At 40.6% G+C, this 21,837-nt stretch overlaps 2 protein-coding genes across 6 annotated transcripts; both read right to left on the reverse strand.

Annotated features, from left to right (window-relative positions):
* Nucleotides 1-999: 999 nt before the first annotated feature.
* Nucleotides 1,000-14,721, reverse strand: LOC141441332 (slowpoke-binding protein-like). 4 transcript variants are annotated; one of them, XM_074106032.1, is made up of 11 exons: nucleotides 13,612-14,721; nucleotides 13,004-13,048; nucleotides 10,296-10,425; nucleotides 9,302-9,373; nucleotides 8,225-8,327; nucleotides 7,205-7,390; nucleotides 6,117-6,298; nucleotides 3,719-3,887; nucleotides 2,937-3,053; nucleotides 1,874-2,007; nucleotides 1,000-1,115 (listed from the first exon to the last, which is right to left on the reverse strand). In XM_074106032.1, the coding sequence occupies exons 1-11, from the start codon at nucleotides 13,913-13,915 to the stop codon at nucleotides 1,070-1,072; spliced, it is 1,488 nt and encodes a 495-aa protein (XP_073962133.1). In that variant the 5' UTR covers nucleotides 13,916-14,721; the 3' UTR covers nucleotides 1,000-1,069. The 4 variants fall into 4 exon arrangements, with proteins under 4 accessions (XP_073962133.1, XP_073962134.1, XP_073962135.1 ...); XM_074106033.1 differs by lacking the exon at nucleotides 13,004-13,048; XM_074106034.1 differs by lacking the exon at nucleotides 9,302-9,373.
* Nucleotides 14,722-14,741: 20 nt separating this feature from the next.
* LOC141441333 (mitochondrial 2-oxoglutarate/malate carrier protein-like) lies at nucleotides 14,742-21,527 on the reverse strand. 2 transcript variants are annotated; one of them, XM_074106036.1, is made up of 6 exons: nucleotides 20,889-21,527; nucleotides 19,687-19,905; nucleotides 17,975-18,187; nucleotides 17,063-17,165; nucleotides 15,326-15,447; nucleotides 14,742-15,018 (listed from the first exon to the last, which is right to left on the reverse strand). In XM_074106036.1, exons 1-6 carry the CDS (start codon nucleotides 21,386-21,388, stop codon nucleotides 14,826-14,828), a joined length of 1,350 nt encoding a protein of 449 aa, XP_073962137.1. In that variant the 5' UTR covers nucleotides 21,389-21,527; the 3' UTR covers nucleotides 14,742-14,825. The 2 variants fall into 2 exon arrangements, with proteins under 2 accessions (XP_073962137.1, XP_073962138.1); XM_074106037.1 differs by lacking the exon at nucleotides 20,889-21,527 and adding an exon at nucleotides 20,481-20,548.
* Nucleotides 21,528-21,837: the final 310 nt, after the last annotated feature.

A 21,837-nucleotide genomic window follows, 5' to 3' on the forward strand; every position in this document is an offset into this window, starting at 1 on the left:
GGGGAAAAACACTTTTAAGCTAACTTCGAAAGGTTTGAAATTCAAGATTAAATACAGAAATAAATAAATCGTCTGACGTCACAAACTTACCTAACGCTATACCTAAATAACTGTAGAAAATCTTTTTAGAAAGAAACAACAATTTACAAACAATTTTATTTTCTTTCCTACTTAATACTTATTGGTTGTATTGTAAGTATATCTAAATTTAACTTAAAAAAACAAAAAAAATCTTTTTATTTTCAAAACACAACTAGTGTTATGGAGGAGCGGGACTTCCTGATACAAGTATAATGTTCACTTAATAGGAAGTCCCAAGTCCCAACCCTTAATTTTTCTAACAATTTTATTTTTAGTGAAATTAACATTTACATTTTTTTTTTAATAGGTATATGTGATACGGCAAATTCAGGGTAGTGGTCAAATACACAAAATATTACAAGCACTTGATTACAAGAGTATTTGTGTAATATATCAAATAGTTCGAAACTGCCCGTGAAAAATTATCTAAGAGAAAACCGCACCATAAATTTCTACTACTTTGTTTGAATATACTATTGTAATGTATAGTCTAATTATTATAGATTTCGAAGATTCGTACATAAAAGATTTTTTTTTTGTTTCTGTACTGCTTGCTATGTGCTGGTGTGCAATAAAGAGTTATTGTATTGTATTGTATTCGTCGGGTGGTAAGCAAAAGTCACTAATTACTACCTAAAGTCAAGAGAGATAATCAAACTTATGCATAGCATCGTAAGGTTTTTTTTGCAGTTAGTGACTTGCTTGTCACCCGACGAATTCTCTTTCTTACATAAAGCTGTTTAATTTAAGGAAATTAATTCAAGGGAACGATATAAATAGTATAAATATTTTTTGTTATTTCCACAGAAACTCGCACCCGTAACCCGTGTGCAAGAAAGAGCTTTTAATTTTGTTTTTCTGTTCGACATAGAACACGAAACTCAGGTGCATAAAATAAAATTACCAATTAGACCCAGATTCTTTATTATCCAAATTATCAATTTTACAAAGATTAAAAAAAGACAAAGCATAAATTTTTAAAGTTACGTCACCACTGCCACTCTTCCGTGTAGTCCTGGTCCACGAAGTGCCTCCTGAAAAGAGATAAACCTATAAATCTAACTTTGAATAAAACAACCTGCGTCACATCTAGCTTCGTCTGTTTTCAAGGAACCACAAGAAAAGCTAGCACAGCAGCGGAAGCGACCGAAAATAATAAATTAGCAATATACTGGTAACATTGGTAATTTGTCATAAATTGTAGCGTTCTAACGTCCTCCTTTGTTCAACGCGCAGTTGATCTCTTCCTGCTGATGATGTGATGATATCGCACCTCTAAGGGGCTGTTTCACTATCCATTGATTTGTGTTAACTGGCGGTTAAATGTGATGCCGTCGCTATTTGTTTTGTTCGAATAGACGGAGACGGCATCACATTTATCCGTCAGTTAACACTAATCAGGGGATGGTGAAACAGCCCCTAATACTACCTACGCTGACAATTAACGTCATTTTAATGCAAATCTTCACTTTTTCGTGACAAATGCGAAACTTCTTTTTGATTGATTTTTAACCGTTCTCTATCATTACCAATTTTTTTTTAAATATGCAATTATATCATTGTTGTCATGGCTCTGTTTCCACCAGAGATGTGCGAGGATGTGTTGAGGGGAATGTGTTTTTCATCAACCACAATAACGCCTTATTTACCTCGCCTCGCTCCGCTCAGCTGTTTCCACCAAAGATGTGCTTGCGAGGATAGGTAGGTAAATGAAGCGTCTCTATTGTTTTATGATAAACACAATCCTGGCAGCACGCAGCCTTAGAGGTGTGATGTAGAAAGTGGTAGTGACCTCCTGGCAGGTGGAGTGCAGGGCGACCCCGGGCCGCGGCGGGTGGAGGGAGGGGTGCGCGGGGAGCCCGGCTGCCGGCGCGCCACCTCGCCCAGGAGCGACAGGCAAGAACGGGACAGGCGCTGGTTGAAGTTCTGGAGACACCATTCCACATTAATATACTATTCAACACATATGGACGCTCACGGTATCGCGGTAGGGCTGGTCCACAAATTTAAAATTGCTCGTGCTATTGAGTTTCTCTGAAATATCGAATTCGTAACGAAGTGATCCGACAGAGAACAATGTCATCGACATAGCCCGCCGCATTAGCACGCTGAAGTGGCAATGGGCCGGCCATATAATAACCCGAAGAACCGATAACCGTTGGGGTAGACGAGTTCTTGAGTGGAGACTACGGATCGGCAAATGTAGCGTAGGACGTCCTCAGACTCGGTGGAGCGATGATCTTCGCAGGGCGGCTGGCTAGAGCTGGATGAAAGTGGCCGAGGATCGTGCTCAGTGGCGGGCCTAAGGAGAGGCCTTTGTCCAGCAGTTGACGAACATGGGCTGATGATGATACTATTAATATACTGATGTACAGGTCAATTCATTAGAGCTGGCACGAACGGATTGAATGAGTGAATGAAAGTATCTGTGTGTTACCTATTTGAATACATATTAAATGATATAGTAACGATTAACTCTCATTTTAAATTGAATTTAGCTCGACATGTTTCGGGCTCGATTTAAGTTGAGAGTTATCCGTTACAATATCATATAATATGAATGAGTCTCACGGTAGTTTCATATCTGAATACACTTCACAAAAATGAAAATGTCATGCATTTGTAATTTTCCTACAAAAATGTCTAAGTGACATTATCCAGTCATTAGCTCTTGTGAATCGATCTGTAGATGCATAATGGTTTTCCAGCGCATTTAACGACCTGATTAGTTAGAGAACCTGACTATGAAGCTTGAGATCCGGGTTCGATTCCCGGTCGGGGCTGATATTTGTATGAATAATACGTGAATTCGACCGCGAACGTCAGCGTGTTGGACAAATACGGCTCCAACTGACCGGAAGGCAGGAGCCCTTCATCTCGCGAAGGTCGATCTTGCGGAATAATTCGCTGAGGAGCAGCTCGTGCAGACTCGGTGTTCGCGGCCCGAAGATCAGCTCGATTATCTCCACCACCTGGAGAATATCCAAAGTTTGGAGTTCAGGATCAGGATCTAGTATTATTTTTTTGGGTGACACTCTTTACCGGCCCGGATAATACCAACATAGAAGATGATGCCAGTTTCTATGGGCGTGTCCAATTTTCAACCGAATGAGGGCTATCGCGTATGAATTCGCCACTAGAGGCGCTAGTGTAGCGTGAGGTCTCCGAATTGTCAAATCTCATAGTTTTTGGGTGAGCTACGCGGGTTTATTTATAATTAGAAAAATTTTGTGAATATTTTGCAATATCTGAAATTAATTATGGCAAATAAGCGTTCCGGGGCAATGAATGTCTGTGTTTTGAGACAGTTTTGTCTTTCGGAAACCTTTGTCCTCCCTTTTTTCCGAACAAAACGGGGACTATGCAACACTGTGGCATGCTCGATATTTTTATGGTACGGTTTTAAGGTGTATTAGATATGATTTTAATCTAAACTTTGTTTTCACGCCCGTAATAAAAGACTTTGAAAGCCATACTTAAAAACCTCAGGCAACAGTGCGCCATCTAGTGAGACAAAAAACGATAGCCCTCATTAATTTTTCACTTCGCTAAACATTGTCTGTGTAGCTATATTTTATAATAATATAAAGGATATGGCAAATTCAACAGCTGTCGAATACCGTATTCCTGGACTCACATGCGGGTAGTGAGGCATGAGGTCTGGCAGCAGCGCTCGGTGTGAGTCTGCGCCGGCGCACATCTCGCACAGGACGCGCCCGAGCGAGAGCGCCTCCACGTGCTCCGCGCCCACCGGACACGGACAGCGCGGCGACGCGCCGGTCAGGGTGTTCTCTAGGCCACATATCCTGGACAAATGTAAATACTAGTATTTACCTGAGTGAGTGAGTCATTAGCACAGACCTGTGGTAGATACCCCTTTCGAACCCACCCGACCGAGTATGAAAAAAGTTAGTACGACAATGGACTTTATATACAGTGAACGTCATAAATAAGCAGTGGCGTCGCTAGGTACACTAGGGCCCTGGGGCAAATAAAAAAATGGGGCCCACTGCTATCAAAACTGGTAAGGTTTTTTGAAGTAAAATCATTATATATACAAATACCTACTTTAAAAAGGCTAAGCAACTTTATCATCAGCTATAAAGCAGAATTTCGAGGGCCCCCTGAGCTTGAGGGCCCCGGGGCACTGCCCCGCCTAGCCCCTTAGTAGCTACGCCACTGTAAATAAGTGATCATTTCTGTACCATGTTGCTAACAGTCGTTACACAATTTAATATGGCTTTTCAAACATGACGTTAAAGTGACAAGGTACATAAGTAATCATTTATTTATGACGTTGACTGTACAATCCATTTTAAGTTCAAATTCAAATGTAAGAGTTACGACAGTGAACCTTATGGAGGTACAAAACATTTCAAATTCACACACACAAAAACATTACACCTGTATTCAAATGCAAGGTCTGCCCGGATTGCTACCACCATCTTGCTCGCTAACCCTGCCGTGAAGCAGCAGTGCTTGAACTGTTGTGTGTTGTGTTTCGGCGTGGAGAGTAAGATAGCCGGTGAAATTTATTGGCACGTGAAGTATCCTATCTTAGGCCTCTAGGTTGGCAACGGGTCTGCAATACCCCTGGTGTTGCAGATGTTTATGGGCGGTGGTGATCTCTTACCATCAGGAGACCCCCTTGCTCGTTTGCCATCCAGTCGAATAAAAAAAAAAGAATGCTAGCCTGTCGCCAACGGTACACCTTAACTTATATCTCATTCGCCTCTTAGAATCTGTTTAAATTAATCCAGTGAAATAGTTCCAGTAGTGTTACATTGCGGGGTCACAATCCTGACGAGTTACACGAGGTCGATCGAGCGCCGCAGTGTCATGCTACAGAAACGATTTTACTGGAATAATGTAAACAGAGCCTTACGACATCCGAGCAAGAAATGGAGAGGTGTTATTCGAACCCGACACCACACGGGTATGTCAAATTGTAATTAACCCGCACGATCGTATCGGCTGGGTTCGAAAGGGCTATAGCAGTTGATTTGAAATTCCGGGATTTTACAAAATAGGGATGTTGACATCATTAAAAAATAATTCGAAGACACGACTCCAGTAAAAAAACGCTTTATTTTAGCCCTGAAAACCAGATTAATTTTCGATTAACTGCAAAATTAGATTTTTTGTTGCTTTAAAACAAATAAATAGTTAGTTGATTGAGTGTGCGAACAAGTGACGTCATAAGTTGCTATTTCCATTGAAACTCTATGGGAGAATTGTGTTTTGACAGCTCATAAAAAGTACGTCAATTGATTGGTGGTGTCAACATCCCTATTCCCGTGGGAATTACTTCGTGTTCTTTATCCCGTGAAAATATTGAGATAGAAAGTAGCGTATTATTCCAGATGTCCAGGCTATCTAAATTCCAAATTTCATCGTAATCCGTGCTGCCATTCTAGCGTCAAAAAGTAACAGACAAAAATTCCGTGGGAATTCCCGAAAATTACATTGTGGTTTTAATTGACGTTGTAACAACCATGCCAAACATGACTAGGCCCAGCGATTGTTATTTGAGATTTTGTCCCTGTTCCATGAGAATACCCCTGGTGTTACAGATGTTTATGGGCGGTAGTGATCTCATACCATCAGGAGACCCACTTGCTCGTTTGCCATCCAGTCGAATAAAAAAAAACAGGGATAAAAAGTAGCCTAAGTAATGTGTTGTTCCAGATGACCAGCTTCTCCATACTAAATTTCATCCAAATCCGTCCAGCCGTTTTAGCGTGAAGGAGTAACAAACATACTCACTCACTCACTCACAAACTTTCTCATTTCTAATATTAGTAGGATAATACTTTTTGGAAAAACTGCCAAGTATCGTGGAACCCTGTAAGGTCCTCCGCTAAATCGCGCAGATGGGCCTGACTTGGCGCGACGTACTGTTTCAATAGGTTACAATAGAGCAGAGACCTGCCTCACGGACTTGACAGAGGCCCTGAAAACGCTTGTCTATGAACTAGGTACATTGAATTGCCTGTTTACAGAAGATGCTGTAAAAAAGTGACCGTCAAACTCACCGTGCCACACCGTTCTGCACCATCACATTACCAGAATGCAAGTGTCTGAAGGGCGGGAACCCCTTCTCTTTCAGAAACATGAGCCCCTCCAACATCTGCCGACCGAAGCGAGCCACCTGCCACGCTGGCAGGCCCGTGCCGCCAGACTCATACTTCCGGCTGTACTCGTCGTTCCACGTGCTCTAGAAATTAATACTCATTTTTTTTACAATTTTGAACATGAAACTACCGTGAGACTCACTCATATTAAATATATTGACCCGGATAACTCACGTCTTAAATCGAGTTTAGCTCGGCATGTTAAATACTCGTGCTGCGTCATCGGTGTGTGTGAACGTACCTTTACAGAGCGATGTTGTTAGTGTTGTGTGCTACCCTACATTTGACAGTTATAATGATGAGAAACGCGGGTGTTGTGTGCCGTGTCAGTTTCGTCGGGTAGTCGCGCGAGCAGAGCGGCGGCGCGCAGTGCGCGTGTTGCAGCAGCCGCTGAGTCGCGTTGCTCCGAAGACGAAGGGCTACGGATTAGCCCGAAACATGTCGAACTAAACTCGATTTAAGACGTGAGTTATCCGTGTCAATATATTTAATATAGTTTTTTTTACAATTTAAAAATAAATCATTTTTTTTACAGTTTTCATACCTACACTGTCTAGCAACTGTCCACCAATAACACCTTGAGCCTGAGCCCAGTAGAGCAAGACCTTCATTATGGTATAAAGGCTGAAAGTTTTTTTATATGTATATGGTGCTAACACAGGAAAGAACGAGCCCCTACTATGAGGTTTGGATATTGAGCGCTTTGGGAAATATTACGTATCCACTCGCTTGCTTCGAATTTTGAGTTGAACTCTATTCATATAACAAAATAACCCTAGTTGCCGAAAGGAAGTGAGTGGGTATCAAACATAATAAAAATTCACCCTTACTTTCGTTATAGTATAAGATCCAATTTTTATAGCCAGAAACTTTGTAAGTTTAAATAGACTCTTAACCAATTATATTAGCAAAGCTTCATGAGTGTTGCGTCTTCACGATTGAAAGCAGTTCCCTAAAACCAAACCTGGTTACAGCATAAAAGAACTGACCTTATAAATTAGATCCTTAAGACTCCCCCTTGCGTTAAATGGCATGACAGTAAGCGCGTGCGCGCTGCACACCTCCAGATCCAGCACCGGGTAGATGTAGGGGTGATGGAGACCGCGGAACATCTCCATCACCAGGGCTCGGGTGCGCTCGCCGAACTCTATGGGGCACTTGCTGGTAAGCGGCATCTGAAGAAGAACTAAGCTTTAGCTTGTGTTTCCACTAGAGATGTACAGTCGAACCATTTAATTCCTGATCCACCGTAGTAAGTTCACACAGTAAGTGTCAAGCAAATTCCCTTGTGAAGCAATGTGATGTCACTATGACTTTCTACGAGTTCCACAGTGGGTCCACGATTCAGTTGGTTCGATAGTACGAGGTAGCTGAGCGGTGCGAGGATGCGTAGATGCAATGCGTGTAGCTCTTTTCTTCAAATAAGCGCGCGGTGTGTGGTGAGGCGGGCTGAGTATTTCGTTCCACATCCCTCGCAGCACATTCCTCGCAGAAATTCTTCCCTTGTTTTGCATATACAAAAACATTTCTCCGCTGAGCTGTTTTTCATTAGAGTTGCGCTGAGCGAGGATAGGTAAAAGCGTTTCTATTGGTACACATTCCTCGGAAATCTCTGGTGGAAACGCAGCGTTAGAGGTGGTACCATCAGCTAAATATGTGGTCTACCATCCTAAAGTTGATAATCGCTTGTATGTTATAAAACAATAATGCCAATAGACGTGTCTGTCAACTTGAAAGTTCGACTTTAGCGACATATTCATTTGATAGGAACTTGTTTAAAAATTTATAGACCACTTATTTGGCTGATGGTACAACGCATTAAGTAGGACGACAACTTTACCGGACCGACAAAAGGTGTCAGCAGCGCCGGCCCTTGGGTAGACATAGAGGGGCGGTCACTCTAGGCGCCAGATGGCAAGGGGCGCCTAAGTTCAAAGTAATCAAACGATATAGGAACTCACTCAAAAGTATCAAGAAGCTGTAGTGCTCTATGAGAACTTATTCCTTACCAGGGTGAGCAGCCTGTCAGTTTTGATGGAGTTGTCGTGGACAGCGAACCAGTGTTTGTTGGGGCGAGAACCAATCGTGCTGAGCTGCGATATCAGCTCATATCTGGGGATGGAACAGTAAACAATGTGTGTGTTTTTCTGTGTATCGAATATGTGTAAATAAATCTCTCTCTCTCTCTCTCTCTCTCAATGTACAGTCTCCTGCAATCATATTTGTCACAGTGGAGCATGCAAAAAATGTTTGACATCTCCAACCGGTTCTAGAAGTCGTATTTGATATAGTCTTATTAGATACTAGCTGTTGCCCGCGGCTTCGCCCCCGTTGTAATTTTTCCAAATTTTTTTTATAAAAACTTCTCCTGACAATAACAAACAACAAAAAAAGAATTAGCGAAATCGGTCCAGCCATTCCCGAGTTTTGCGCTTAGCAACACATTTTACGATTAATTTTTAGGGTTCCGGAGCCAAAATGGCAAAAACGGAACCCTTATAGTTTCGCCATGTCTGTCTGTCCGTCCGCGGCTTTGCTCAGGGACTATCAATGCTAGAAAGCTGTAATTTTGCACGGATATATATATAAACTATGCCGACAAAATAGTACAATAAAAAATTTAAAAAAAAAAAAATTTTAGGTTACCTCCCATAGACGTAAAGTGGAGGTGATGAAAAAATCAGGATGGTAGTAGGTATATCAAACTTTCAAGGAAAACTATAACGGCTAAGTTTGCTTGAGAATTATTAGTAGTTTATGAGTACCTAAATAGCAGCCTAAGGTATAAATATACCTAAACTTGGAAGATTCCGTATAAAATACGAAATCCTTAGGAAAATATTACTTAATTTTTTCGTAATGGCTACGAAACCCTATTCTGGGTGTGTCCGACACGCTCTTGGCCAATTTTTTTTTAATTTGCCGCCGTTTATCGTGTGCAGCTTTCGCTGACCAGAGTATACATTGCGAGGCCGTAAAGCAAGAGTTTGTAGTGGTAGTGGTCCGTCGAAGTCTGCAATTCTGTCTGTTTGTCAGTGATGATGTAGAAAAAATAATCGAAATGTAGATAAGTAAGAGTAGAATACCTTGTCGTTTGTGACAGGTATTCTGTGCAGATTTCAAACGCAGCTGAGCTCTCCATCGATCGTTCACTAACTCTAAAAGAAAAAGAAAAATAATCGTATACTAGTCTAATCTGAGGCCTTCCTTATTGTTTAAAACGCTTGGAATCACAATCGTTTTCACCGCTTCTTTCTCACACACGGTATAAGACGAGGGTAGAAAGAGATGGTGGATGAAACGCGAACGTCAGCATATTAGACAATACGGCCTCCGGCTTATGGTCCTGACTAGGAGATGTCAGACAATCGAAATTAAGGTCGCTATAATCGGTTGCTCTTTCTCTCTGTGTACCTGTTTTCTGCATTGTTTACTATTTGTGGTGTACAATAAAGAGTCATTGTATTGTATTGAATCAGACACAGCTACAGGCTGGCATCTGTCAGTATCTTGGTTTAATAAATAGAGTATAGTCGATTCGATTTGTAGCATTCGAAGATGGCGGATGTAGACAATATCTAATTTTGCTATTTCTGTTTCTTTGGCTAGTTGAAGTATAATTTTGATAGTGTTTTATGCGGCGATTAACCTTAACAGTGAACAATGATCCCAAAATTTTATATTGCTCTCGTGTCTAACATTTTTGAATGCGCAAGTTGTCTCCACGTGGTTTCTGGAATTTTACTATCAAGTTGCAAACACTACAATCACCGTACAACGTCCCTCTCAAAGAGAGTTACCTTGACACTGGCGAAATTGTCCTATTAATTAGGACAGAAAAGCCATATTTTAAAAGAGAAGAAGAGTATAGTCTATCCACCTGGGTCCTGACTTTTTTAACAGACTTTTTTACTTAAGCCCTAGACACGGTTCACCAGCTTTGTTATTTTAGATATTATTTCAAAATTCTTAAGATTCTTATTTCAATGAACAATTTGTACTTTATGAAGTACATTCGGCGGTTATTCTTAGTGATAATGGTCCTTTGTAAACTACGCGAGCCCACGAGGTTATACATACTTGGGGGAGGCAGGGGCCTCCGACGGTGATGACTTGCCCGAGCCCGTCCCGATGATGGACTTGTTGAACAGCAGCTTTGCCAGCGAGTCGATCTTCTGCGCCACTAGCGGTGTCTTTTCCGAGTTCTCTTCTGAAACCCATGATCGATCAGGAGCCTAAGCAGGAGTAGTTGTATTTTAACGCAAACGAATAGGTTTAAAGTTCAATATATCTTTCAGTTAAATATCCTGAGATTTTGATATGTTATACCACATACTATAACAGTTATAGATTTAAAGTACTGAACAAATTAAAAAAAAATACAAAAAGATTCCAAAAAACCAATCTTAATTAGATTGCTCACTAACGACATCTCTTGTCCGGGTGAGCGGTTACTTCCAATGGGGTGCTGAAAGTTTGTCGATGAGGGCTACAGCATTGATGTCGCTAGTGTCGCTGCTTAAGTGACTAAATAAGAAAACAAACAAGCTGAGATATGTGGTGCATAGGAGAAATTCGTGTCTGTATCACTGTCCAGTGGTGGTGTAGTGGTATAGCACGTGGCACGGAATGCCGAGGACCTGGGTTCGATTCCCAGCGCTGGTCTTATTTTTCTGGTTTTTCTATGCATCTATATTTCAGTTTGTATTTTCGATATAGTCTATAAGGGTGCTACCTCTGTTTCAGAGTCCCTTTCAGAGTTCAGTTTAGTTTTTTAAAGACTTTTGTTCAGGACTTTGAAATCTATAACTTATCAAAATCTGAATATATTTAACTGAAACCACATTTTCCATACTCTAGGTCTGGGGTCCTTTGGCGTTACTGCCATGTGTAAACGTCGTAAGGTAACAAAATTTGCATAGTGAATTTTTGTTAATTCGGACGTGCATTACAAGGTTTTCTCGTGAATAAAGGTAAGTTATTCGCAAATTTTGTTACGCACCATAGGCTTGGTTTGTAAATGAAGCGTCTATTCTATTGGTTCACACCCTCGCACATCTCTGGTTGAAACGCACAGCCGACAAATCCTAACTTTGGATACCTACATTCGAACCAACCACCTATCTTAATCTACGGCCAATATAGTTTACATATAAGCTGTTTTATCTCGCCATTCCGATATAAATAAAACGAACACGCGAGACGATTAATCAATTAATCATATTGTTTATTAAACTATATTAAGTGAGAATGTTAAATTTTAATCAGTATACGAAGTTCAGTTTTGTCGGGTCACCTGATGATCTCGTGAACCAATTGGTAGGTTAAACAAAACAATATTTTTCATCACACTTGCTCATAAACAGTGTCGTAACATGCAGGCTACCTTGGTTGCAACCCCAAATACCTCGACCTTAATGTGCTTGTCACCACAATGTTCATTGCTACTAAGTTTCTTGTCATGAACCCATCGTACTTGGGACTTGGTCGCACATGCTTAGGGGAGCACATTGCCACCAGTTAGCATCCAATATTTAAAATTCGTATTCCCGCCCTTAAGCACAATTTACTATGTGTACTATGCACTTGAACCTATTCACCTATAGTTCCAAAGTACCTAAGCAAAGCTTGTGTTATGCTAAGTATCCGTTAATTTCGCAACTTTTCATTTCGCAAACTCTTAAACTGTAAATATTTCAGGATTTATTTCAGGGCCATCGTGTAGAACCATTTAGGTTAGGTTAGGTTAGTTTTATAAAAATCTTGAAATATTTACAGTTTCAGAAATATTAAACAGTTGCAGACGTTAGTTGTAAAACATTAGTGAACCTTTTTCACACAAATGTCAAATGTTTTGCTCTATTTGTCGATCCTTATTTTTGATCGCTCTTTTCTACCACTCAAAGGTTGACTGGCAGAGATCCCTTCAGGGATAAGTCCACCTTTGGATTTAGCACTTTTTTGTAACATTTTTGTATTTCCTTTTTGTACAATAAAAAGCATAAATAAACAAATATCTGCCCCCGACCCGGGATCGAACCCAGGACCTCAAGCTTCGTAGTCAGGTTCTCTAACCGCTGCGCTGGCTCTCCGATCATCAAACTTTAATGTAGAGACTGCAGTGTTTGAATATTTCTTTAGACTTACTATTTTTTAACGGTTCCTAATGTATACGAAAAAAAGGATTGAGGCTGAATGCTTGTAAGTGAAAAACCATCATCAGGCATAATCTTGTTAGTCCGAAACTCACTTAGCATAACACGTTCACATAATTTTTTTTGGCAGAATAATTACTTCGCATAAAATGTAACTTGGCATAAGAGTCATTTCGCATAACGAAACCATCACACTATTTTGCCTAGAAAAAAAACTGGGAGCTGGGACTGGAAACAGGGAGAACTGACTGTATAACTGGGATTAATAACTGACACAACCTTGGGGTGGTAAAGGTGTTTCTTGATCGACTATACAAGGTGTCTTCAATTCTTACGTACGACTGGACACTCCTGCAAAAGTTCTTTGGGGCTTTGATGGGTTGATAAATGTCCAAACATTGATCGATGAAAGACGTAACTACATTTAAATCAAAATTTCCGATAATAAACCTTTACAAGAGCGTACAGTCAAGTTAGTTTGACCCACCCACTAATATGTATGTAAAGCAAAAGTTGCAACAAAATATTGTAGTATAACTTCATTTCGTGAGATTTTTGATCTTAAAAGCATGCTTATGGTGCTTAATCTTAAATATATCCAAAAATAAATGAAATAAAAAATAAACTGAATACTTGAACTACAAGCGGACGATCCGTCGTTGTCGTCCTTCCCTTGATCTTGGGTGAGCAATAAAACAAAACACATCAATCAGCAAACCTTGGTCTTTGACAGTGGTCGTCAAACTGCGGCCTATGGGCAGCATGCAGCCCGCAGCCGATATATTTGCGCCAAGTGGCATATGGAACGACTTTAGTAGGTATATAGGTAATTGCTTTCAAAACAAATTTTCCATACGAAGATAACTGAATAGCTACATTACACGCGGGTCGAACAGTCGCCAATTCATAAGTGTGCGGCCCACAGGTAAGCCTCCTTCTTTCTTCATAAAAGTGTCACAAAACATAAGTAATAAAACAATAAATAAAAGTAACGCAAGCTTTAACTCTACTGATTATCCACTCAGGCTTCTATCACTCACTGTCCGGCGGGTGGCCTAAATAAAATGTTTACAGTAGAGTCTTAATTGTAGAGTACAAATCTTTGTAGCATAGAGGAGCGCGTGGCACGTCTATACTAGACTATTTTAATATCTTTTTTTCCTTCCGTAGTCAAATTTTACCCTAGCCACGTACTCACACCACAAAAGCAAGTTAAAATCGTCAACAGATGTTAACGTTACCTTCGCTCTCCTCTTTGTCAGTAGAAACCGAGCGTATACGAAAAGCGTCTCTTCTGTTAGCTGCAGCAATGGACTCAGGATTCAGCTCGGCTGCCGACTGGGCCCTCCTGCAGGCTCCACGACGTTTCTTCTTCCGATAACTCGTCCGAGGACGCTCTTGATAGAACCTATCGTGGCCAGTGTATTCTGGCTCTTTCTGTTCCTTCCCATCGACATTATTCGCTTGCTGGATGTGCTTATACAGATTAAACATTTTGAATTTACGTCGGAAATAAAATTTTATTCTGTCAAAGTTAAATTTCATTAATTTGTTCTATAAGTAATTTCGGATCACGTTTCACATTTGGAAAACTATTTCAAAACACGCGATGTACCTCTAACTTTGTTCTTTTGTTCTTTTCTAACTCCGCCCTACGGAACTGCTAGTCAAAACAGAATGAATATGTAAAATATGTGTTTCCAACACTACAATTTCTATGTGACTAGCGAACTATGTCAATGGTGACTAATTGAAGCCCTGCAAGGGAGGAATTAGCGGAGCTACTGAATACATTTATGTAGGTAAATAGGTATCCCTCTCATGTGGCTGAGTTGCCTAGGTATAGTCACACGCTAGGCATAATCCGATTCTCCTAATGCCTGACTCGAATGTGGGTGATAGAAATTAATGTCAAACATAGGTTGTTGGTAGTACTTTTGCAATTTATTGAAAAGAGCATTGTATTTTTTCAAGTTATCGAGCATTTAAAAGTAACGTACGAATACTCGTATTAAAAAACAAATTCCATTATAATTGAAACAAGTGGTTTAACATTTTGTTTAAGCGAACAAATTTGATACAATTCAGTATTTTGTTAAACCAGATGTTTTTGTTTCATTTTGTTCAGTTTTTATAATGTTTAGTTATAGTCAACTTATAAACGCTCATAACTCAAAAATAGTCGCAGAATTTAGTGACATACAACCATTTAATCAATTAATTACAAAATATACTTAATTACTTATAGACAATGCGAACGGATCTCATTTAGTATAGGTACTGAAACGTGCGATACAAACTACCCATTTTATTTAAATATAATTCCGTTATTGCGCAAGATTTAAATGTTGTTTTTTGATTAGGATTATAGACGAGTAAAAAAAAACTTTAAGACTGACACAAAGGAACATTAATCTTTCGGTCACAAGCTGACATTTTACGATTCACATTTTTTTTAAACAAGCACTCGTCTTGTTTCTAGATATATTTCCATTAAAGAGTCCATGAAAAAATACGTTATTATGGTGTGGCAAGTGAGTCGGATATAGTACGGAGCAAAACCTTTATAAAAGAACCAAAGGCCTTTATCTCTGATTACATTCCTGAATATTTCAGTCATCGTAGCTTCTGTCCTTCTTATTTGATACCTGAAAATAAGATAGAACTTAATGTCACTGTCGAAGCAAGGATTTTGTTTTAGGCAATTCGTCGGACTTGTTTTATGTTCCACGAGGGCGAAACCACGGGCAATTATGGGTGAAGTCGTCAAAGATCAGCGTGTTTGCTAACAATTTTATTAAGTCTCCATGGACATCCCGAGAAAAATTATGTTGAAGTCTTAATGGACAGATCTCGGGTGAAATGATGACGGAAGCCTCAATGGAAATTCTGAGTAATACGATACCTAGTGAAGTTTTAATGGACATCTTAGGTAAAAACATGACGAGTTCTCACTTGGTCTTGACGACGTCGATGGGTGACGACACGACGGCAGTGATGTAGCAGGAAAATATGGCCGTGTATGCGTGGAGTTGAAAGCCTTCCTTTATGTTGAACCTCCTCAGAAACCTCCGGATCTGATTTTTAAAAAAACCGGCCAAGAGCGTATCGGACACGCCCGAAATAGGGTTCCGTAGACATTACGAAAAAAATAAGTAGTATTTTTCTAAGGATTTCCTATTTTTTACGGAATATTCAAAGTTTAGGTATATTTTATATTAGGGGCTGTTTCACCATCCATTGATTAGCGTTAACCGACGGTTAAATGTGATGCCGTCTCCGTCTATTCGAACAAAACAAATAGAGACGGCATCACACCTAACCGCCAGTTAACACTAATCAATGGATGGTAAAACAGCCCCTTAAACTACTAATAATTGTCAAGAAAACTTTTCCCACCCAGCTCGATCGCTCGATTTTAATGAAAATTTGCACTTTAAAGTTGAATATTTTGCAAACAAATCACTGAATCGAAAAATCGTCTTAGCAACCCCCTAATGGTTTTAAAAGACCTATCCAACGATACCCACACTGCAAGGTTGGATGAGAAAAAAAATCACCCCCACTTTACGGCTATGGGAGTTACCATCAGCCAAATAAGTGGTCTATCAATTTTTAAACAAGTTCCTATCAAATGAATATGTCGCTAAAGTCGAAAGTTGTCAGACACGTCACGTCTATTGGCAGTATTGTTTTATGACATGCGAACAATTATCAACCTTAGGGTGGTAGACCACATATTTGGCTGATGGTACTCTAAAAAAATTTTTTTTTGAACTTTTTATGGTACCATTTTGTCGGCATAGTTTATACATAATATTCGTGCAAAATTACAGCTTTCTAGTATTGATAGTCCCTGAGCAAAGCCGCGGACGGACAGACAGACAGACATGGAGAAATTATAAGGGTTTCGTTTTTGCCATTTTGGCTACGGAACCCTAAAAATCAGACGTTACGGTATACGTGCGACTGGCAGCAGGGAAAACGTTTTTAACCCCTGGCACAATAACCTAACCACGTAACCTAACCATGGTGCGACTTATCTACGAGGCAGCGCGGGAGGAACATCATCCCAGCAAGGAAGGTGCTATCTTCGAGCGCACGAGGGCCAATACGGTAGTTGACAACTCCTGTGCCCTTAGTGTAAGTTTTCGGTTACAAAATACGTCTCGATCACGTTCGCGTTAAAATCTCAATTTATATGGAAACACGAACAGCGCCTCTAGCGGAACGTTTGCGATGTACGTATTTTGTAACCGAAAACTTACACTAAGGGCACTGAATTTGCCATATCTTAATATTTATGAAAATATAGATATACAGACAGTGTTCAGCGAAGAGAAAACTGATATCGGTTGAAAATAGGATTTATAGTGATTTTTTGAAAAATCTATATACCTGTCTTTCTCAAACGCTTTTATCTATGCAGCAAGTATGGCGGTACTGGCGTGTGACGTCACATGCCAGTATGTCTTTCCCTGTCTAATCTTGAATTTCAAACCTTTATAACTTTGGTATTTGTAAAGGTAGCTTAAAAATTGTTTCTCTACTCGATAACAGGCATTGTGAAGTTTTAATTTATAAAACGTATACAAAATAGTCAAATACCGTATTATTAGGATTCGAAGTGGTGACCGTGGCCATAATCGGTCGAATCATCATCATCAAGCTAGAGTTAATTTATCAATTTACCTCCCCGTAGGAACCGACGACAGCCGTGCTGACGAACCAAGACCGCAGGAGGGTCGGGGTGGCCCCCCGCCACAGCACGCGTATTCCCTCCCTGCGACCCAGCCTGCAGGAAGACAAACGTCTACCTATACTAGGTACTTAATAGGGCCTACAGTACAGACACTACGAAAAATCCTAACGATCAAGGGGCTACTACAAAATTCAAAAATCGAAGTTCGTCCCGTCCCTCTCACTCCCGTAGGTATCCATACTAATATTATAATAAATACGAAATTGTGTGTTTGTATGTTTGTCCGTCTTTCGCGTCGAAACGAAGAGAGTGACATAGGCTACTTTTTATCCCGTAAAAATGCACATTTCCTGAGGGAACAGCGCGCGATGACCGAATTCCACGCGGACGAAGCCGCGGGCAAAAGCTAGTCTACCTATATCTCTAATAGGGCTCACAGACACTACGAAAAATCGTAACGATCAGAGGCTACTATGAAAATCGAAGTTCGTATCATACCATCCCTCTCATTCTCGTATCAAATTATATTAGCTTTAACGAGACGGTACGATATGACCTTCGATTTACAAATTTCTTTTCGCAGGTGGCAGGACCTTGTGCAAGGTCTGCCCGGATTGCTAACACAGTCTTGCTCGCTAATCCTGCCGTGAAGCACTTGCTTGCACTATTGTGTTTCGGCGTGGAGAGTAAGACAGCCGGTGAAATTACTGGCACTTAAGGTATCCCATCTTAGGCCTCTAGGTTGGCAGCGCATCTGCAATCGCCCTGGTGTTGCAGGTGTCTATGGGCGGTGGTGATCTCTTACCATCAGGAGACCCACTTGCTCGTTTGTCATCCAGTCGTATAAAAAAAAGTCTCTCAGGAGACAACCCGCGCGACTTAACAAAGACCCTAAAGGTAACCTGTAGAGCATAGTAATGGCGGTCCCAGTCTTCCTAACTTTCTTGCAGGCCAGCGAGCAGTTGGGGCTGCAGGCGGAGCGCCGCTGGCGCCCCTCCACTGTCATGTGTATGAGCGCCACCTCCGAGGGGGTGCCGGCGAAGGCGCCCGCCAGCCCCGCCAGGATGGCGATCTCGAGACGCTTCGAGAGCGGGGGCATTTTGCCGCCATGCGATCTGACAAAAAAACCCGCAAATGTTATACCTACATGCGAAAGTTTGTAAGGTCTGTCTGTTTGTTAGCTTTTCACGTCTAAGCTGCTGAAACGATTTAGATGAAATTCCGCAGATAGTGTGAGTCCTGGGACTCCTGGGGAAGGACATATTATAGTTTTTATCCCGGAAAATTACATAGTTTCCGCAGGATAATGATAAAGAAAACTACGCGGACGTTGTCGCGGGCAATAGCTAGTAAATAAATAAAACTTTAATCAACATTACTTACACTTTACAATATATAAACTTGCCTAATCAAAGTAAAAAGTAATTTTTTTTTTTTTTTCTGCCAACAAACTGTCATGCACCAATATTTTTTTTTTTTTTCTTTAAACAATGTATTATTTGAGAAATAATAATAATAAATACTTAAAAGAGAAGAATGACACACATGCCTGAACTAGGATGATCCTGTGTTTCAGGCGTAGAAACACAGGACACACACACACACACATGTAGGTACTCACAAATTTTCGCATTTATAATACAAGTAGCTTTGCTCGGGCTAAAACTCGATAATAAGCGTTTTCCCAGAGATAAGACCAAGCTAGATCGAATGAGGGCTATCGCGTATGTATTCGCCGCTAGAGGCGCTAATAAGTGTAGCGTGAGTTCTCCGAAATGTCAAATCTCATAGTTTTTGGGTGAGCTATGCGGGTTTATTTATAATTAGAATAATTTTGTGAATATTTTGCAATATCTGAAATTAATTATGGCAAATATGTGTTCCGGGGCAATGAATGTCTTTGTTTTGATATAGTTTTGTCTTTCGGAAACTTTTGTCCTCCCTTTTTTCCGAACAAAACGGGACTACGCAACACTGTGGTTGCTCGATATTTTTATGGTACGGTTTTAAGGTGCATTAAATATGATTTTAATCTAAACTTTATTTTCACGCCCGTAATAACAGACTTTGAAAGCCATACTTAAAAACCTCACGCAACAGTGCGCCATCTAGTGAGACAAAAAACGATAGCCCTCATTGTCTGTCATCCCGCCACATACTTATCAAAAGTCATCGAAATCGTTGGAGCCGTCTCCGAGATCATGTTTATATATTTATATATAATACAAGAATAGCTCGTTTAAAGGTATACTGAGCGGCAAATAAACTGGCCCTCAAATGTATGCAATAATAGGTAATTTTGTATGTAGAGTGGGCCAAATTTTATGCTGCTGAGTATATTATGCTCGTTTAAAGGTATTAGATAAGATAAGATAGATACAATCTTTATTGTAGGTGTACCTACACCACAAATAGTATAAGCGATGGTACAGAAACCGGTACATGGAAAGAAAAATTACAAGGTAAGCTATAAGCGGCCTTATTGCTTGAGAGCGATCTCTTCCAGGACTTGTTAATACGAAAGTAAGTAACGGCTTAGATTACAGCATATAGTATAATATTGTTGAACTAGATGGCGCTAGGAGATCCGCCGAGTTCCTAAAAGTATACTGACTTTTGATATCCCTCGAGCAGCGTCAAGTACACCGCCAATCTGGTGGAGGTGTACGTGAGCTGCCGCAGCAGCCCCGCCGTGAGACCCGCATATAGCGCCCTCGCGCCCTCGCAGTCCACAATGCGGCGAAGCATCTGCAGATTGGTCCTGCCTTTAGGGTAGAGCTGCATTCGGATCTTCACCACATCTAGAGGATGGACGATTGCGGTTGCCGCCATGCTGGAATAAGGCGGTTTTTGAGAAAGTTTAGCTTAAACCTCAAAAAAACTCGTTTCATGTCAAAAATGTAACGGGTTGGTCTGGGACTGTCTAGAACAGGCGTTTTCAACCTTTTGGTTTGAACGGCACACTTTCCGTTCATCAAAGTTTCAAAGCACACCAGTAAAAACTAGTCAAGCGCGAGTCGGACTGGCGCGTAGAGGGTTCCGTACAGTATAACTATAATAATGTATAACATCTCGGACAGCGGAGTCTTATTAATCGCACACGCCACGCGTCAGTTGTTTTCGTACTATTTTCTCAAATAGCTATTAATGATTTCAATGCAGCATACACAGTTTCGCGCCGGTCGCGGCACACCAGAAAATATACGCGGCACACCGGTTGAAAACGTCTGGTCTAGAACACAATTTGACTACATTTGATTTTTGCCTAGAGCTTAAAGTGACTACGCATAATGGGTCGAACACAAATCTACTAAAACACAATCAGGTGGAATATAATATAACAGTACTTAGATTAATATTTAGCTACCTACTTACCTCCCACCCGTTTTAGCATTAATGATTACTCACACGAACACTCACAAACTTCCAAAATTATAATTTAATATCATAAGACGGAGACGTCCGGGTAATAAGGCCATAGTAAAGGTAAGACGATATAAAGACGACCGGGTAGCCAAGTGGTTAGAGAACGTGACAATGAAGCTTGAGGTCCCAGGTTTCATCCTCGGCCGGGGCAGATATTTGTATGAATAAATACGAATGTTTGTTTCGCATCCGGATCTCCAGCACCAATATCTGACACAACAAGCGTGCATAAATATCTGATACGACTCTATTTCTAGGGCCAGAAGGACGCGTCAGATATTTTTGCTCGCTCCGCTGTGGCAGATATTAATACTGGTGACTGTACCTACCCATAGGACAAGCTTTGCTTAGTTTGGGTTAAACAATAATAATATTATTAATAACATTTACCCCGATAGGCATCCCATGGCCACTCTATGTCTGATTGGTACTGACGATTTACTCGGGGGCCTTAATTGTCCCACATTCATAGGTCCCAAATCCCGCTCAACACCTTCGCGAATTGGCCACTTCAAAGGTCCAGCCAAAAACACAACGGGTACCTTATCAAAAGGCTGAGTAACACCCATTTTAAGCTGCCCTAAGGGCTGAGTCAGACACACAAGCAGCTTATTGATAGGTTGAGTCGTTCCTGTTACAACTTGCTTTAGGAGACCAGCTATATTCGTAAAAGGTATCTTGTCAGAAGGCTGAATACCCTTGTTTATAAGTTGCTTCAGAGTTCCAATCGTAATAGGTATGTTATTGATGATCTTTGCCATACCGGGTACCCAAGTGATGTGAGTTGTACCATCCAGGGATAGCTTTATCGGCCCAGCCTTACCTTTAGCAGGCCCATTATCGAGAGGCTGGGCCTTGCAAGGTGTTGTCTCGATAGGCTGAGTTTTCATTTTCAATTACATTCATTATTGTTCAGTATTCCACGATTTTGTCGAAGATTAATGGAGTCATTATCTCGTGTTGTCATTTTTAACTTACTTGTTACAATTTTGTATTTTTTGTAGGTTTTTACATTGTCGATATCTTACAAATGACGTTGAAATGTGGTTGAAATGACGTCAGTTGGATGTTAGTTTCATAGAGGATTCTGGTGAACTTCAATGGTTTGTGACCATGGAGTTTTACCATCGGAGGTTAGCCGGTGCGGCTGTCAAGTTTCGACAACTATATCGTCACTACGTCACTACTCAAGGTGTCACTCTTCTTGGTTCTCACTAACTCACCAATTTTAATAAAAAGGTCGTACTTGCTGACGTGATACCTACTGACGAAGCGGAAGAAATTATAGAAAAAATATTTTTTAGTATACCTTCCTTAGGTACCTTCCATAAACATAAAG

This window comes from Choristoneura fumiferana, chromosome 23, assembly GCF_025370935.1.
Source record: "Choristoneura fumiferana chromosome 23, NRCan_CFum_1, whole genome shotgun sequence".
NCBI classification, from domain to species: domain Eukaryota; kingdom Metazoa; phylum Arthropoda; class Insecta; order Lepidoptera; family Tortricidae; genus Choristoneura; species Choristoneura fumiferana.

What these genes read in the sequence shown, in the direction of transcription:
- LOC141441333 (XM_074106036.1), bottom strand. Translation starts at nt 21,388, where the DNA reads ATGAAAACTCAGCCTATCGAGACAACACCTTGCAAGGCCCAGCCTCTC. An exon ending in TCGTCGGTTCCTACGGGGAG is followed by an intron (nt 15,448 to 17,062) that starts GTAAATTGATAA and finishes TTTAAAAATCAG; the next exon opens with ATCCGGAGGTTTCTGAGGAG. An exon ending in ATCGACGTCGTCAAGACCAA is followed by an intron (nt 15,019 to 15,325) that starts GTGAGAACTCGT and finishes TCTTATTTTCAG; the next exon opens with GTATCAAATAAGAAGGACAG.
- LOC141441332 (XM_074106032.1), bottom strand. Translation starts at nt 13,915, where the DNA reads ATGAAATTTAACTTTGACAGAATAAAATTTTATTTCCGACGTAAATTC. An exon ending in ATCGTCCGCTTGTAGTTCAA is followed by an intron (nt 10,426 to 13,003) that starts GTATTCAGTTTA and finishes CATGGGTTTCAG; the next exon opens with AAGAGAACTCGGAAAAGACA. An exon ending in TGCACTCCACCTGCCAGGAG is followed by an intron (nt 1,116 to 1,873) that starts GTCACTACCACT and finishes ATCTCTTTTCAG; the next exon opens with GAGGCACTTCGTGGACCAGG.